Here is a 17,500-nt window from a genome sequence, read left to right as displayed (position 1 = left end):
TAATTGTCTTTTCTTTTCATACCATATTATCATATTTTTGTCAGAATATATATAGCAATACTGTGCATGTGTTTGTATGTGTGTTGTGAAAATGGTGTAGCATGAGAGATATTGATAAAATACTTTTTAACAGGGTTTTGAGCAACACTTGGTGTGGAAGGTAAAATGGCAGAAGCAAGTAATACTATTATCAGGATTCCACTTGCCCGGATGGCAGTGGTGACAGTGCTAATGCCGTTAGGAGCATTCCTGACCTGCATTTATCTGTCTCTGCGTTACAACTTTGATTTATCAACAGCTACTCACTGTGGAGTAAGTGTACATGTTTCATTCAATTATAATAACCATCATGATCATTATCACCACCTTTAAGCCTCATTTAACTGTGCCACTGATAGAGGTGGCTGTGGTAGACACACTCCAGAAACTCTAAACTACTCTGACTAAAGTATCCCTGGGATCTTCTTTCCACTGTACTACAACTCTGCACTGTAAGCACCTTCTTTACTTTTCATCCATACACACCATAACTGTATTTTGAGGTGTCTGTCTTAACACATTGTTTGTCCCTCTGCCTGTTATTCTGGTCTGGACGTATGTAGTGAGTGGATGGTGACAACAAAGACAACATATCAATACTACTTTCCTTAGTGAGGTTGTCTAATTTAAATTTACCTGAGGATCATTCCCGTCTGTTTACCCGGCTTCATTTCGGTGCGGTCTGCCAGGTACCAAACTACCTGCCGTCAATCTCGTCAGCCATTGGGGAGTTTGTGCCGCAGCGGTACATCTGGAGGTTTGCCATTGCTATCCACTCCGCCCCGCGCTTCCTGCTGGCCTTCATGTACTACAGCTTCATGAACAGAATACTTCCAAATATCACATTCTATAAAGTAAGCAGATTGTTATTTTGTGGTTTTCTTATTTTTCTTGTTTTTTATGCACTAAGAGGGGGTACTGGCCAGTCACTGAGTCATTGTGCTTTCAGTTGTGTGCCACTCACTTGTTTGAGAGACTGCCTGATATGTTAAAAGTAATAAAGTCAAGGGTTTCCTTTATGCAAGACTACTATAAGTATTATGTTCCCTGTTGTGAGGCAACATACGAACATAATACTTCAGTGATTTCTTTTATATATTGCTGTTTTATAAGTATTTTCCAAAACACCATCCCATGTGTGACTTTTCTGTTTGGATTATTATTATTATTATTATTATTATTATTATTATTATTATTATTATTATTATTATTATTATTATTATTATTATATATATATTTTTTTACAGAATGCTGTTAAGATCACCACTTGTCTGAATGTCATTGAGAATATTGCCCTCATCTTCCTTTCTTTTGTGTCCTCCAAAGAAAATTATGGTAAGTATTTAGGTGTCTCTTGTGGTGATGAAAGGGTTGGTGCACTGGGGTCAAATCTGAGAGGTACAGGATTTGGAGTCTTAGCTGGGTGGAGACAGATTGGGTGTGTCTTTTATGGTGTGGCAGGAGGTATCAAGAGCGAGAGAAAGAGAGGGATCATGGCATGTATCAATCCTATGGCATTCCTGTTGTTGGAGGAGGAATGCCTGGTCATGTATGGAAGGGGATGAGTGAGGGAAGGAAGGGAATGGAGTGAGTCAGGTAAATATGACTTTAAGGGAAAATTGAGTAGGAAAAAATTATAATACTACCATCTTTAGCAATACTGCATTATATATTGACTCTGTGACAGTGAGGTGTGCTGCAGTGCCCTGAAGCAGCACCATGTTGTCAGTGCTGTGTGTGAGTGGTATCCTCCAGGTTGCTGTGTGTGTTCTGATCTCATGTTCTTTGAGCAAGTGGTTCCCCAAGCACATGACAGCATCTTTGTTCCCGTTACAGACATCCACAAGGTTTCTTTCATCCTGTTCATGGTGTGCAGTGAACTCTACATGGTCCTGACTTGTCTTCTGTTGAAAGAAAACAAAAGTAAACTAACAAACAGTCTTGAGCGCTTGGCATACTTAAAGAAGGTAAGAGATCACGGAAATTTTATAGCCATGTGTAATAAATCACTTTAATATTATAAGGAGCATTACTTAGGAGTGTATTCTGTCTATACACCAAGCTGGCAATCTCTCACAGGATGGCTTAGACAAGGCACCACACACACACACACACACAAATCATACACACACAAATCATTCACACTCTTAGCCCTGTTGGTCACTAGTGGAAAGAGACAGTCTCACAGACCATCCTTCTACACCCCATCTTAGGCATAACACAGCTGGCCACATACCTAGGAATGACAAGCATGATGTACTTTAATATAAGCCTGAGATTGTTGCACTTGGAATGGGGTGACAGTAGAGTTTGTTTCAGAAGCTCACTAAGTCACTGATCAAGAGGAACGGAATGGAGGGAATAGTGACTGGGAGAAAGGTGCGGATTTGAATTGTATGGGTGGAATGTTTGAAGAGTGGCAGATAGCTGTTGTTGAGTCGTTGGGAATGCTTGTCTGTAGAGTTAAGAGTGTAAGTGATGTGTGTATGAGTGTCTGTTGCTTTGTCTGGACCTGTCCATGTGGGATTGCCAGCCTGGTATATGGATAGATAGATAAATATATAGTAAGGTTGTGAAACTTATAGATATATAGATAGATAATAAGATTATTAGATAGTAAGATAAATAGATAGTAAGATTGCTAGATAGTAAGATTGCCAAACCTGTAGTTCATGGGTCTTCTGTAGTCTTACATTTTAGTTTCTTTCATGTGGAAGATAGATGTGTGAGAATGGTCCTTTATCCACCTTTGTGTTTTCCTTTAACTGCAGAAACAACTTATGGCAGCTAATTTGACGAGCTTCTTCGTGGCACTGTACTTCTTCTACCGACACAACAAGTACTGTGAACCAGGCAGTGAGTATGACCTTTGGTGATTTCCAGGTGTAAAATTCTGTATTACTTGAAAATGATTTGTTCAGAAACTTATTGAAACACATAAGAAAGTACTTCAAACTTGCTGTATTTTCTAACACACACACACACACACACACACACACACACACACACACACACACACACACACACACACACACACACACACACACACACACACACACACACACACACACACACACACACACACACTTGTCTTTTCTTTGCAGTGTACTCTGTGTTTGCCTTCATGGAATACTTGGTCGTTCTCACCAACATGGGTTTCCACATGACTGCCTACTATGATTTCCACCACCATGAACTCGTGGTTGCTGAGTGGAAGACAGCAAGCAGTTGACAATCAGTGTGAGGAGCAAGATAACATAACAGTTTATATCCACATCTGATTGGTACTCTGTGGGACACACTGCCAGGCTATGGTCAGGAATGCTGGTGTTTTATCTTTACTGCTAAACTCTCAGATTGTACAGTCCCCTCCACTAATACCTTTGTCACGCAGCATTGCCAGTGTGTGAATTGCGACCTGGGAACTGTCCGTCTCAGCTTGATCCGAAGCAGGTCCCACCAATCCCTCCATCGCCCTCCTTACTTGTACTGACTGGGACGTGTCTCGGATAGGAGATGAATTACACACACTGGTAATACTAAGTGGTGAATGTGTAGGTGGAGGGGACTGTACTCACACTTACGATCCGGTTAAGATGCACGAACCATCTGGAGCTTTGAATTGACTAGGAATATTTCATTAGAGATTATTTGGAGTTGCAGTCGTTTATCATTTCTTTTCATCAGTAACGAGTAAAAAAAGATTGATGCAGGAGAGTTCAATGATATGCTAAAGTAAATGCCCACACTAATGTAATGCCCAGTAGAAACACGTGCTAATCACATACTGCTCTCTAAAAAAAAATAAAAAAAATGCAATGCAGATTTTGTTTTAAGCTGTTTATTGTAGTGAACATAGACGACACATTGCAAAGTATGTACAATGGCTAAGTAGATGATTTCCCTTCACTGTGTGGGAAATTGCTACATCCTCGCTGATGAGGCAGACAACTTCCTTAGGGTCAGATGGCATTTAATTAGAAAAGTAAGTAGTAGAATTTCAAGTACATGTAATAGTGGAAAGTAATGTTTGAGCTCAGCATCCAGTAGGTGTTCACCTCGTGTGTCAGAACCCTTCCTTGTATTCCCATAGTCTGTTAGCACCAGACCCACCTCAACACCCCACCACTCCCCTAGCCTCTCCCCTGGTGTCCTGTAGAGACCGTCAGATAAACATACAGGAAGAAGTCTTTTCTGAAGTTAAATTTGGCACTCTAATAATTAAAAAAATATCACTAAACTTTTTATTTTTATTTATGTTTGAATGAAAAGACTATTTTCCTGTATGTGTGTGGTCTGTGCACCTTATTGCTCAATTACCAGAATTTTGATTTTGCTTTTATTAGCAGCATACGTTGTTTGCCTCTTGGTTCAGTTTAATACCTTGCTTATGCAATGATACTGTATTAAGTTGTAATATTAATTCAATAACTGCTCTACACGTTGGATTTGTTTGTGTTCTGAAGCAGAGCAAAATACATTCCTCAGCTGATTTTATTTCATCAGTCTGAATACATGACACTCCAGTGCTCAGAGTTCTATGTTGTGTTGACATGCCCTCATTCCCCAGCAGTGTGTTATGCTGTGCCTTGCCAACTGTTCCCATCTGTTCCCCTTCCTGTAGACTGTGAGAGAAAGTGGCTGTTAAATTAATACCCCAGTGAACTGTTTTTTGCTGTTAGATACTGGCTGTACCCACAAGCCTGCACTGGGATGTGGCAGGATAGTGGCAAACTTTATGTATTCATGTAAAGCTTTGCCTTACATAGTTTTGCCTTGCCCTTTCTCTGTCATTGTGGTGCTTTTTTAAGCCTGATGAAGCAAGAAACTTAACAAATTACACACAAGAAATGTGACAATTTAGATAATTCCCAAATTCCCTTTTATCTTGTTTCCAGTAAGTAATTTTCAAATTGTTAATCATGTAATAATATAATTTTTTATCAGAAATCTGTCACCTGAAGATCTCTAAAGTGGATTAAGCCACAAAGCAATGTGGTACACTGAGTAGGAAGGCAGCAAATGAGCAGAATGAATTAGTCTTACCACTTAATGATTCAAGTGTTGTTCCTCCATCAGAGAAACAGCTGCTATGCTGAAAAGCTTATTATTGCTTTTTTTTTTTTTTTGTCTTGCATACATTGATATTAATGCTGGAAGACGTTTGCATCAAGAATATTTGGTATTGAGGCAGAGGTGCACCCTGTTATGTTATGTTGTTCCTCACGAGACCGTTCCTTAGATTACTTAAGGCAGAAAGCTTTACGTTAGATTGTAATTTATTACCATTGTAGATATGATGATATTAAGTTATACCTGTGAGTTATGTTGGATGACTGTTGATATTAGGTAATGTTTATTATTAGAAAGTGTATGCTCTAAATATACTGTTGTTGACTGAGAATGAAACACTCTTTTAACTCCATCCAATGAGTCTGCCTGCCATCCTACCATCCTGCCACCCTGCACACCTTAGTATGTATGGCACTGGGGACACAGGAGCAACACTGGCTGATGAGTGATGGTTCAGCTGTGAGTATCCTGTCTTGGGAGAGCCACCAGGGAGAGTGTAACATGAAGTCTGCACAGTGAGAGGTATGGCAGTGTGAAGTGACTGAACCACAGGAAGTGAATGAAGGATATTAAAGAACATATGTATTAAGGTGTGAGTATCCTGTCTTACTAAAGTGATCAGGGAGAGTGGTCTTACTTTTTTACTTACTTAATTACCAGACATTCAGCTTGCTTGCTAGAGTGATCAGGGAGAGTGGTCTTTATGCTGAGAGGCATAGCAGAGGTAGACAACCAGTGATTATGCCTTGAAGGGAGTAATGATTTTTTTTTTTATGTAATAGGGTCACTGGCTAAGGGCAACAAAATTAAAAGGATAAAAAAAAAAAAGGCCCTCTTAATTGCCAGTTCCCAGAAGACTGCAGAATAGAAAAGCCAGACGATGGAGGATAAGTGTCTTGAAACCTCCCTCTTGAAACAGTGAATAATAATAATAAGGAACATAAATTATTCAGCAGTGGTTATCCTGTGTAGTGACCAGACACAGTGATCACCTCTTAATACGAAAACCTCACTAGAACCATGGTAATGTTAAGTGAGCAAACCACAGGAAGGGAGTGAAAGGCAATAAGAAAAACCAGCTTATGTGGTGGTATACATATATTTACACACTGAAGTAACAAGAGAAATAATGAATCAGTGCAGATATACTATAAAAAAATAACTCTCAAAATAGTTATTGATATATTGTAATAGACTGGTGGTGTGAGTGTGAGAGTATGGGGAGGTCATGACAAGTGTGTGTGTGTGTAGGGAGGTAAGTGTGTGTGGAGGTCATGATAAGTGTGTGTGTGGGGAGGTCATGACAAGTGTGGTAATCTTAGGTCATAGAAATAATAACAATAATAATGCAATCAAATTGACTTGGAAATAGAAAATAAATTGTAATCTTAGCAATGAAAATATCAAATAACAATAACAATAATGATAATAATAATAATAATGATAATAATAATAATAATAATAATAATAATAATAATAATAATAATAATAATAATAATAATAATAACAATAGTAATAATAATGCAATCTGAACAACTGAAAAAAAAAATTAAATGTAGTATAGATGATTTATTTCACTAGTCATTGCTTTTTGTTATGGATGTTTTTAATATCAGAACAAGAGAGAGAGAGAGAGAGAGAGAGAGAGAGACTTTTCAGACTGACTTGGAGAACAAACTGTACTCTTCAGACTGACTCAGAGAGAACTAATGACATTTTACAGACTGACAGAGAACACCTGCCCACATCCCTCCTCTGAGCCTTGAGAGGTTGACAGCACAGCATTATGGTACCACACACTTGCTGTCTGCCTGTCACCGGGGTTCAAGGAACAAGAATGTTGAAAATATATGAGTAAATAAAAAAAAATATCTATGGTGATGTACTTTAGACAAATCAACATTCTGTCTCTCCCCGCAGTCCAACAAACATACATACACTGCAAGCATCCACATTTAATCACAAACTTCCACCTTTTATCTCATCACAGACTGCAGTGGTACCACCCATCACCACCCACTCACCCATCCAGCCATGGAACAGTGGGTGAGGCAGAGTGGGCAGGACACCCATCTGTACCCACTCATTCAGCCACCACCCATTAAACACAGTGGGTGAGGCAGAGTGAGACAGTGAGGCAGAGTGAGGCAGGGTGAGGCAGAACACTCACCAAGCTACTAACCAGAGAAAGGATCAGGGCAGGACATGAACTGAAGGTACATAAGTCACTCATTCACCAAGACAGGCAGCAGTGACAAGAGAGGACATGTTAGGAAGGCACCAGCACAAAGCACCAGTCTTCATGCCATTGGTGCAGGTTATGGAGTCACATATACCAGCTATGGACTCTTTAAGACACGTCTCACGCCTGCCACAGGGAGGTGCTGGACGTGGGGTGTCGGCCAGCGGAGGCGTCAGTCACAGCCCACGTTGTGTGTCTCCTGAGGGCGGTGGGTGAGTGCTTCCTCTGGTTCCTGTCGCACGGATGAAAGCCCGCCTGGATACATGGCACATCATATAAAACTACACGGATGGCTGCTGGAGGAACACATGCTGATCCATCCATGCTCACCCAGTTGTCAGCCATTTGGGGCGTTGGCATGACCGGCACTCACCAACGCCTCTCTAAGCCTTGTCTAGCAGTGTTCAGGTTTCAAGGGAACGCTCAAAAGCTTCATCTGGGAGACACGAGCTTCACTCATCAATAGAGAGCCCTTAGTGTTCCCAGGTCATGACAAGTGTGTGTGTGTGTAGGGAGGTAAGTGTGTGTGGAGGTCATGATAAGTGTGTGTGTGGGGAGGTCATGACAAGTGTGGTAATCTTAGGTCATAGAAATAATAACAATAATAATGCAATCAAATTGACTTGGAAATAGAAAATAAATTGTAATCTTAGCAATGAAAATATCAAATAACAATAACAATAATGATAATAATAATAATAATGAGACATCAGAGGTGTAGCATAAGTGGGAGGTCGTCACGTCAGGGTCACTTGTGGCCCGTGCGGCCGTCAATGAAATACCACTACTCTGATCGTTTCTTTACTTACTCGGTGAGACGGAATCGGAGCTTCCCCACGCGGGATTGTCTCCTGTTTGCTCTGATGTGTGATGCTTGCCTGAACTGCCTCTGGGGACACACACCCAGAGGCACTATCACAAAATGGCCAGCACAGACACACAAACATATGTACTTCACTGAGGTACACACACATGCACACACACACACACACACACAAACTCTTCAGGGTGAGGTATAAATGTTTTTCCTGCTAATTTCTGTTTTTTTTTTTTCAGTTTGTGTCTCTTTTTTTTTGAGTTCAAGCACACTTTTTTTTTCTCACTGGGACTTTGTGTTGTAAGATTTCCCTATCACTTCACTGAGGTTCAAGTCATGCATTATTGGTTTCCTGAGAGTATCTACATCATATCTTCTCACTCACCATTTGAAACACTATCAGTACACACTATTTAATCTCACAACCCTTCACTGCATTTCCTTAGCAGTTTCCTTACAGTTTTGCCAAATATCTTTCAAGCGGACGTAAAAAAAAGTCGTTTCCTGGAGTCACACGGGGGAAAATGTTAAAAAATAACCACTGGGAGGGCACTGAATGTCCTTTGGGTGTGGCTGTGTCCTGCTGGGTGGACTGATTTAAAAAAAGGCACCACACTTCACAGTCTTAGGGCGCTGTGTGTTCTAAGTGACGTTCTCAAGTATCCAAGGCACAAACATTGAGATCCTGGTACACACGCCTGGCAGGTTGGCCTCAGCACACCCGATGCCCCAGGAAATGATGCCTGCCAGGAAGTACCTCCCGTCTGCACCTCTCACCTGCAGCGGTCCACCCGAGTCACCCTGTATGGGGAAAAGAGTGTTATTTTTCACCCTTACAAGAAATTTGTTGCCCTAAAGAAGACTGACTAAATTTCATCACCCTTACAAGTCTGAGTCACTGTGTGTGGGGGAGAAACTTGTTTTTTACCCTTAGAAAGAAGAAACTTGTCATCCTGAAGAGGAATGACTAAATTTATAAGCCCAAGTCACCCTGTGTGGGGGGAAACTTATTCTTCACCCTTGGAAAACGGAAATTTGTGACCCTGAAGAGGAATGACTAAATTTCATCACCCTTACAAGTCTGAGTCACCCTGTGTGGGGAGAAACTTATTTTCGCCCTTGGAAAATGGAAATTTGTCACCCTGAAGAGGAATGACTAAATTTCATTCCCCTTGCAATGAACGAGCCTAAGTCACTCCGGGGAAGAAAAAGTGTCACCCTGTTTAGGGGAGAAAAAGGATAATTTTTCACCCTTAGCCTGAGTCACCATGTAGAGAAATTATTGTTTTATTCACCCTAAGGAAGAATACTTTTGAATCACCCTGTGTGAAGAAATAGTATAAAAAAGTAATAAAAAAATGACGAAAGGTGGAGAATGATGAAAGGAGGAGGAGGAGGAGGAGAAGGAGGAAGAATAGAAGAGGAGGAGGAGGAAGTGGGAAAAAAAGGATGATGATGAGGAAGGGTAAGCAGAAAATAAAGAGGAGGAAGAGAACTGAAAAATGAAGAGGAAGAGGAAAAGGAGGCGAAGAATAAAGAAAAAGAAGAGGAGAAAGATAATCATGAAGAGCAGAAGGAAGAGCATGAAGACAAAGGAAAAAGATGATAAAGAAGAAGAGGAAGAGGAGGAGGAGGTACCGTATAACACCTTAAGCTTTAGGATTACAGCATTGAAGGGTCATCAACCTCTTCTTCTTCTTCTTCCTCCACCCCCTCCTCCTCTTCCTTCCTTCTTTAAGCTCCTAAAGTTCAAAACAGCTCACAATACAAGTCTCTCTCTCTCTCTCTCTCTCTCTCTCTCTCTCTCAATAACGGGGAAAATCGAAGCAGAAAATGTGTGTGTCTGTGTGTGTGTTATTATTTTTGACCCACTTGTCGTGTGTGTGTGTGTGTGTGTGTGTGTAGACTTCATTTGTATTCTATCCTCGTCTCCTTTCGTTTTGCTGAATACTACTACTACTACTACTACTACTACTACTACTATTACGATTACTACTGCTGCTGCTGCTGCTACTCCTACTACTCTAAGCTATTACTATTATTATTAGTTACTATTATTTCTTCTATATTAATGAAATGAAGTTCATGGTTGACAGAATAGGGTATATAAAATATATATGATAAAATAATAAGATAAATGAGATATATAATAAGAAAAAAATAAAAAAATAAAATAAGAAAAATAATGAAACGTAAATATCAAGATAAAAAAAAAAGATTACGAAAATAATATATATCAAACGATGTCGACAGTTTGACATCTTGACACTTTCCCGGCAAAGGAGTGACAGGGAGCGAGAATGTTGAAAGATTCGCGTTAATTTTTGTGTCTTCACCCCACCATTGCTTCTCGGGACTGACAGTGAGTGCTAATGGTGCCTGGATGTCTGTTGGATGTGTGCAGTGATGGTGAGCGAGGGAGAGGATGGTCAGTATTGAAATGTTGAGAAGATATGAGAAGGAAGTGTCGTTATTATTATTATTATCATTATTATTATTATTATTATTATTATTATTATTATTATTATTGTTGTTGTTGTTGTTGTTGTTGTTCTCTCTCTCTCTCTCTCTCTCTCTCTCTCTCTCTCTCTCTCTCTCTCTCTCTCCCCCCACCACCACCACACAAAACCAGTCAATCAGTCAGTGTGCACGCGCGTGGCATCATGGGAGGGTGTGGCGCTGAAGACGGCATGCCTGTAGCGGTGGGAGAAAGCTGGCGAGGAGAGAAGTGAGAGTTTGGCGCCGCGGAGATGAAGGAGGAGGAGAGGAGGAATAGGGGGGGGGGTAGGAGGGGGAGGAATAGGAAGATGAGAAGGAGATAGGAAGAGAAGAGGATAGGAGAAGGGAATAGGAGATGAAGAGGATAGGAGGAGAAGGAGGAAAAGGGAGGAATTTTATGATAAGGAGATGGAGGAGGGCAAGGTGATAAAATAGGAGGAGGAGGAGGAGGAAGAGAAGATGAGTAGAAGGAAGAAAAAAAAAGTAGAAGCAGGAGGTGGAATAGGAGAGGAGAAGAGGAAGAGGAGGAAGAGGAGAGAGATGGAAATGAATGATGAAACTGTTTACTGATGATGATGACGATGAGGAGGAGGAGGAAGAGGAGGAGGAGGAGGAGGAGGAGGAAGGACAGTCACACCAACCCACCTACTCACCCACACAAACACACACACACACTCTCTCTCTCTCTCTCTCTCTCTCTCTCTCTCTCTCTCTCTCTCTCTCTCTCTCTCTCTCTCTCTCTCTCTCTCTCTCACCTGGCAGGAATCCACACCGCCCTTCTCGTAGCCAGCACAAAGGAATATTTCAGGTATGTGTTCCCTTCGGCCGCCCTTCAGAAACATGTCCTTGCACTTGCTGTTGCTCACGATGGGAACCGAACCCTGTGGGGGAGGAGGTGAGATGAGAGTGCGTTACCATGGAGCCGAGGGAGGAAAATGAGGAAGAGGAGGAGGGTGGGGTGGAAGAGGAGTAGCGAGTGACAGGAGGATAAGATGAAGAAGAAGAAGAGGAGAAGGAGGAGGAGGAGGAGGAGTAGCGAGTGACTGAAGAAGAAGAAAAAGAAGAGGAAGAAGGAAAAGAAAATGAAGAAGAGGAGGAGAAAGAGAAGAAGGATGAGTAGGAAGAGGAGGATTTCCAAGTAACAGAAGAAGAAAGAAAGAAAGAACGAAATAAAGCAAGAAAGGAAGAAAGAAAGAACGAATAAAAAAAATAAAGAAAGAAAAGAAAAAGACAGCTTGCCACGTACGAAATCATAAGAACCACTCAAACATCAACATCATTACCCAGCACACAACAGACTTACCCTTCCAACAGCCAAGACTCCAATGACAGAGCCCACAGACCCTGAAACACCCCCACGTACCTTCTGCAGGACGGAGGGTAGGCGGCCGTGCTCTGAGAGGCGCCCCCAGCCAGTCACCGTGGCCGTCTCTCCTATCAGCAAGTCGTCATTCCCCGGCAGACAAATCGGGGAGATGTGAGGGAGGAACTTCAGCGGCTCCTCCATCTGCACGAGAGCCAAGTCATGTTCGTAGGTGAAGAAGTTGTATTTGGGGTGCACGGCCTTGCGACGCACGCCCCTCTCTACGTACGGATACGGCTCCGATACCGAGGAGAAGTCGTATTCGCCCACTCGGATGCGGATTTGCGAGGTGAGGAGGCTGTGGAAACATTGCAAACATTGAAAACACTTATTATGTCAATGTTGAGTATTTGTGAGGGAGGAAAGAGGCGCATCACGAGTGTTTGTGACATGAGGCTGTGGAAACATTGCAGACACTGAAAACACTTATTATGTCAATGTTGAATGCTTGTGAGGGGGGAAAGAGGGCCTGATTTATACTGTCTTGCTCTGTTTAGTGGGGTTTTGTTGACTGTGAAGGAGGGAAGAGGATGTGAGTTGTGCTGTTTTGTTCTCAGTAGGATTTTGTGTGACGTGAGAAGGCTGTGAGGGAGGGAAGAGGGTGTGAGTTGCAGTGTTTGTTGTATACAGTGGGAGTATAGCTGTCACAGTCCGTATCAAATGATGTCTCTTGAAGTTACGCTCTCAACCAGTTAACACAATATTTTCGTTCGTTCATAACAGTCAGACGGTTACTGTGGCGTGGGACGTGGTAATCCTGGTCTCTTGTGCTTTGTTAATTACGTTCATATCAAATTGTCTTGAAATAATTCTTTAAACTCGCAACACAATATTTTCGTTCGTTCATAACAGTCAGAGGGTTACCGTGGCGTGGGACGTGGTAATCCTGGTCTCTTTGTTAATTACGTTCATATCAAATTGTCTTGAAATAATTCTTTAAACTCGCAATACAATATTTTCGTTCGTTCATAACAGTCAGAGGGTTACCGTGGCGTGGGACGTGGTAATCCTGGTCTCTTGTGCTTTGTTAATTACGTTCATATCAAACTGTGTCTTGAAATAATTCTTTAAACTCGCACTACAATATTTTCATTCGTTCGTTGCATCTCTTGGGCTTTGTTAAGTTCGTATCAAATTATGTCTCTTGAATTTATAATCTAGACTTGCATCACAACATTTTATTTAATTCCTAACAGTCAGAAGGTGTGGTGTGAGGCGTGGTATTCTTGATCTCTTGTGGCTTCTTCATTAAGTTCGTATCAGATTATGTCTGTTGAAATCATACTTTAATTTTGCAACACAACATTTCCATTGGCTCACAGCAGTCGGCGTGTGTGGCGTGAGGCGTGGTGTTCCTGATCCAGGCTTCGTTAAGTTGGTATTAGTTAAAGTAAAAAAGAAGGAAAAGTCGCGAGACCCGCAGCGTTAAGGAAAAAGCGAAAGCAAGCAAGAGAGAAAGAAAAAAATGAAAACAACTTTCGTTCGACTTTCTGTAATGAAGATGCAGCAACTCATCGGTGTTTTTGCTGCTATTTGCCTTCTTCCCTGGAAAATATCTTTACCTATAACGCCTTTCCCTTGAAGCAACCCACACATTGCAGCATAGACACCCTTAGGGACTTGCATAACACTGGCACATTGAGTCACAAAACTACACTGCTTGCACCAACACTACCTCTGTTTAGGCACCAATTACTGGCTCATATCACAGGTGCTTCATACTTTCTCCTCAATGGTACAGGTGTGGTGGGAGAGAGGGGAGGTTTACCTAGAAGGAACGTACCCACCAGCTTGAGTGAGAAAGCTGACGTGAGGCATATTATCTTGGCTTGCAAATGGACGAGTGACAAGAATAACGAGAAAGTCTGGCCGACACAAGCTGGGGGTCGTGTGAGCAGAGATGATGTGAAGGGAACTCGTGTCTTCGTCTATTCTGGCAACACTGAGGCTTTCTTGTTCTTGTCTCACCTGTTGTGCCCTAATCGCATTACCTGCCTCCTGTCCTGACCAACTGTTACATTCAATAAACATATAAATTTGTAACCTTATCCACTGATACGCAACAATATCCCACACTCACCTATATTTGAGAGACATTTTCATTCTACTTCAGTCTCTTCATTTATTCGTTAGCATGGAGGAGAAAATTAATCGCCTGTTCTCTGTCCTTTTACACTCATGCCCATTCAAACATTTTTTCGCCGTTAACTATAAGAAAAAATGGTTAAAAGAAAACTGTACGTATCAAAACAGGAAAGAGAAAGAGCAGGGTGGAAGCTCCTAGCACAACCTGATTTAAGTAGACTAATGCACGTGTTAGGACTTCACTTACTTGACTCAGGAGAGAGGAAGAACAGAAAGCCTGTTTGAGTACCTTAATTCAGATGTTCAGTTGCTCGTCGACACATGAGAGAGAACATAAAGCCAGCATTTGAGCAAACTAATTCACGTGTTCGCTTACTCGACACAGGAGAGAGAAAGCCATAAAACCTGCATTTCAGTAGACTACACAGGAAAAAAAAAAAAAAAAAAAACGACAGAAAACCTGCTTGACTGAACTAATATACGTGTCCATTCACACGACACAGGATAGAGAAAGAATAAAAAACATCTTGACCAAACCAACACAAGCATCCACTTACTCGACAAGGGATAGAGAAAGAAAGAAAGAAAGAAAAAAAAAATCCTCCTTGACTAAACTAATACAAGCATTCACTCACTCGACACAGGATAGAGAACGAACATAACACCTTCCTGACCAAACCAACACAAGCATTCACTCACTCGTCCACGCAATGGCCCGCGGTGGCTATCCAGAGTTCATTGAGCAGCGCGCCGCCACAGCGATGGGTGGAGGACAGGCCGAAGAAGCTGGTGCGCCTCACTGACACCTGCCACGGCCACTCCCCAAACTTAGCATTGGTTCCGTTCACGATGCGTCCCTCCGGCTGGGGTATCATGGAGGGCACGCCGCACTCTGGGGGAGGGAGAAGGGGGTTTATTATCCTGTCTGTTGTAGGGTTTATAAAAGAGATAGGAAGAAATTATCTGTTAATATTGTTAGTGCTGAGTTAATAGAGAGGTTTTAAAAGATGGTGTGTTGAAATACGTATACACACACACACACACACACACACACACACACACACACACACACACACACACACACACACACAGAGACAAGACCAGCCCAGCAGACAACCATGGGTGAATAACACACACACACACACACACACACACACACACACACACACACAGGGAAAGGAGAAGGTGGAGACACGGTATAAGAAACATCGGTGTCGTGGGGAAAGCGCCTAAGTTGCGACCACCACCGCCCATCACGCCCATCAGAGCCTCCTGTCACGCCCGCAGCACTCTCACCTGACTCGCCTGACTCACCCCGCCCTTCAGTAACCCCATGGCACCCTCCCGCTAATCCTACTCATCCTCATCATCATCATCATTATCATCACTTCTGTAGTCACCACCACCTCCGCCCCGCCGCCGCCGCCTCCGTCCCCGCCGCGGCACACCCCCGCCTCTGCCGCTTCGGACTCTTGAAACACTGGCCGCAGTTCTTAACGGTGCAAGACAAGCGTTGTGTTACGGTTGCAGTTTCCGAAAGTGTGTCGGAGGAATAACAGTTACACACACACACACACACACACACACACACACACACACACATATATACAGACAGGGGAGTGAGTAAGATTGTATGTTTGGATGAATCTATTATCGGAGAGAGAGAGAGAGAGAGAGAGAGAGAGAGAGAGAGAGAGAGAGAGAGAGAGAGAGAGAGAGAGAGAGAGAGAGAGAGAGAGAGAATGACATGGCACCATGCACTTCACGTCAAAGAAACCAATGCACCTCTTGAGATTTTGACAACTTTGACAGCCACACCCTCTCACTCACTCACTCACTCACTCCTCTCCCTTCTAACGGTACGAGAGCTAAAGCCTCACTCCCCCTCTCCCTCCCCCTCACTCTCACTTTCCCTCACGCAGCTGCCGGGCGTGTCACTGCGGGGGTGGCGTCCTCTAAGCGCCTCTCCTGGGACCCACGCTGTTTTCCTTTCGCATAGAGTGCATTAAAGATCTCAGCGGGAGAGATTCTTGAAGGTGCCTGTGTGGTGGTGGTGGTGGTGGTGGTGGTGGTGGTAATGGTGATGGTGGTGATGCATGATGAAGCGTGTATATATGCATGACTAAAGAGAGAGAGAGAGAGAGAGAGAGAGAGAGAGAGAGAGAGAGAGAGAGAGAGAGAGAGAGAGAGAGAGAGTTGACAAACAAGGGAAATCGTTATAAACAAACAAGCAAACAAATAGACATCATTAAGAGAGATTATTAATAAACAAATAAAAAAAAAAACGATGAAAAATTATTAAAACAAGGGTCGTAGTCATTTGTCTTTCCTTCACGACCGGGGAAGGGAGGGGGAGGAGCAGAGAGCACCGGTAACACACACACACACACACACACACACTTGGTGGTTCCTGCCGCCAGTAACGACCCGCCAACGACCCGCTAATTAAAGGTGGTTAACGAGGCGTAAAATTACTATATGAACGTGGACCCGCTCCCTGCCTGGCTTGCTGGCTTAGTGGCTGTCTGTGCCTGACCTACACTAATCCCTCTGTGGCTCCCTGGCTTGCTGGCTTAGTGGCTTGTTAGATTCGTGGCTTGTTTGCTTGCTGGCTTAGTGGCTTGTTAGATTCGTGGCTTGTTTGCTTGCTGGCTTAGTGGCTTGTTAGATTCGTGGCTTGTTTGCTTGCTGGCTTAGTGGCTTGTTAGATTCGTGGCTTGTTTGCTTGCTGGCTTAGTGGCTTGTTAGATTCGTGGCTTGTTTGCTTGCTGGCTTAGTGGCTTGTTGGGCTAGTGTTTGTTTGCTTGCTGGCTTAGTGGCTTGTTGGGCTAGTGTTTGTTGGCTTGTTGGCTTAGTGGCTTGCTGGCTTAGTGCTTTGTTGTGTTCGTGGCTAAGTGGCTTGCTGGCTGTCTTTGCCTGACCTACACTATTCTCTCCTGGCTTAATGGCTTGTCTCAGTGTGCCCATAAACCCTGCGTGGCTTACTACCGCCTCCTTCCCCTGGGTTATTGGCTTGGCGTCCACATACAGCGCCGCTTTCCTCCCCTCAAACGACACTGACGAGGAAATATGATGGTGATTCATTCTATCCTGGCCACCCTTCCCCTTGAATTACCCGTAGAAGACACTGACGAGGTAATACAGTGGTGCTTTTACCAATCCTAGCTGTCCCTGTCTTTGTAATGCTCGCAGGAGACGCTGACGAAGTAATATGCTGATCATTTAATCTGCCCATGGATATTTTTGCCTTTCCAGTACCCGTAGGCGACACTGACGGAGGAATATAACAGTGCCTTTATTAATCCTGGTCTTCCTTGCCTTTATATACCTGTAGGAGGCGCTGGCGATGTAATACTGTGGCTCTTTACATCTGGCTTAGACT

General features: G+C 42.9%; 2 protein-coding genes across 4 annotated transcripts in view; one reads left to right on the top strand and one right to left on the bottom strand.

Moving 5' to 3' along the window:
* LOC135091043 (post-GPI attachment to proteins factor 2-like) overlaps positions 1-5,448 on the top strand; it is an 8,688-nt gene extending 3,240 nt beyond the window's left edge. For 2 of the 3 annotated variants that reach the window (XM_063988371.1, XM_063988370.1), the window contains 6 exons: positions 134-312; positions 729-893; positions 1,287-1,374; positions 1,876-2,006; positions 2,811-2,895; positions 3,144-5,448. In XM_063988371.1, coding sequence (XP_063844441.1) covers positions 166-312; positions 729-893; positions 1,287-1,374; positions 1,876-2,006; positions 2,811-2,895; positions 3,144-3,271 — 744 coding nt within the window. In that variant the 5' untranslated portion in view covers positions 134-165 and the 3' untranslated portion in view covers positions 3,272-5,448. The remainder of the gene's footprint in view (positions 1-133; positions 313-728; positions 894-1,286; positions 1,375-1,875; positions 2,007-2,810; positions 2,896-3,143) is intronic. The other variant, XM_063988372.1, reaches the window with a different exon arrangement.
* A 2,764-nt stretch (positions 5,449-8,212) lies between these two features.
* The window catches only part of LOC135090813 (serine proteinase stubble-like), a 48,615-nt gene continuing 39,327 nt past the window's right edge, over positions 8,213-17,500 (bottom strand). Inside the window, exons 5-8 of the mRNA XM_063987879.1 lie at positions 14,818-15,010; positions 12,034-12,331; positions 11,426-11,551; positions 8,213-8,972 (exon numbers count right to left, since the gene is read on the bottom strand). Coding sequence (XP_063843949.1) covers positions 8,814-8,972; positions 11,426-11,551; positions 12,034-12,331; positions 14,818-15,010 — 776 coding nt within the window. The 3' untranslated portion in view covers positions 8,213-8,813. The remainder of the gene's footprint in view (positions 8,973-11,425; positions 11,552-12,033; positions 12,332-14,817; positions 15,011-17,500) is intronic.

Source organism: Scylla paramamosain, chromosome 36, assembly GCF_035594125.1.
Source record: "Scylla paramamosain isolate STU-SP2022 chromosome 36, ASM3559412v1, whole genome shotgun sequence".
Classification (NCBI taxonomy): Eukaryota; Metazoa; Arthropoda; class Malacostraca; order Decapoda; family Portunidae; genus Scylla; species Scylla paramamosain.
The sequence above is the reverse complement of the archived record's forward strand: the minus strand, read 5'-3'. Positions and strand labels throughout refer to the sequence as shown.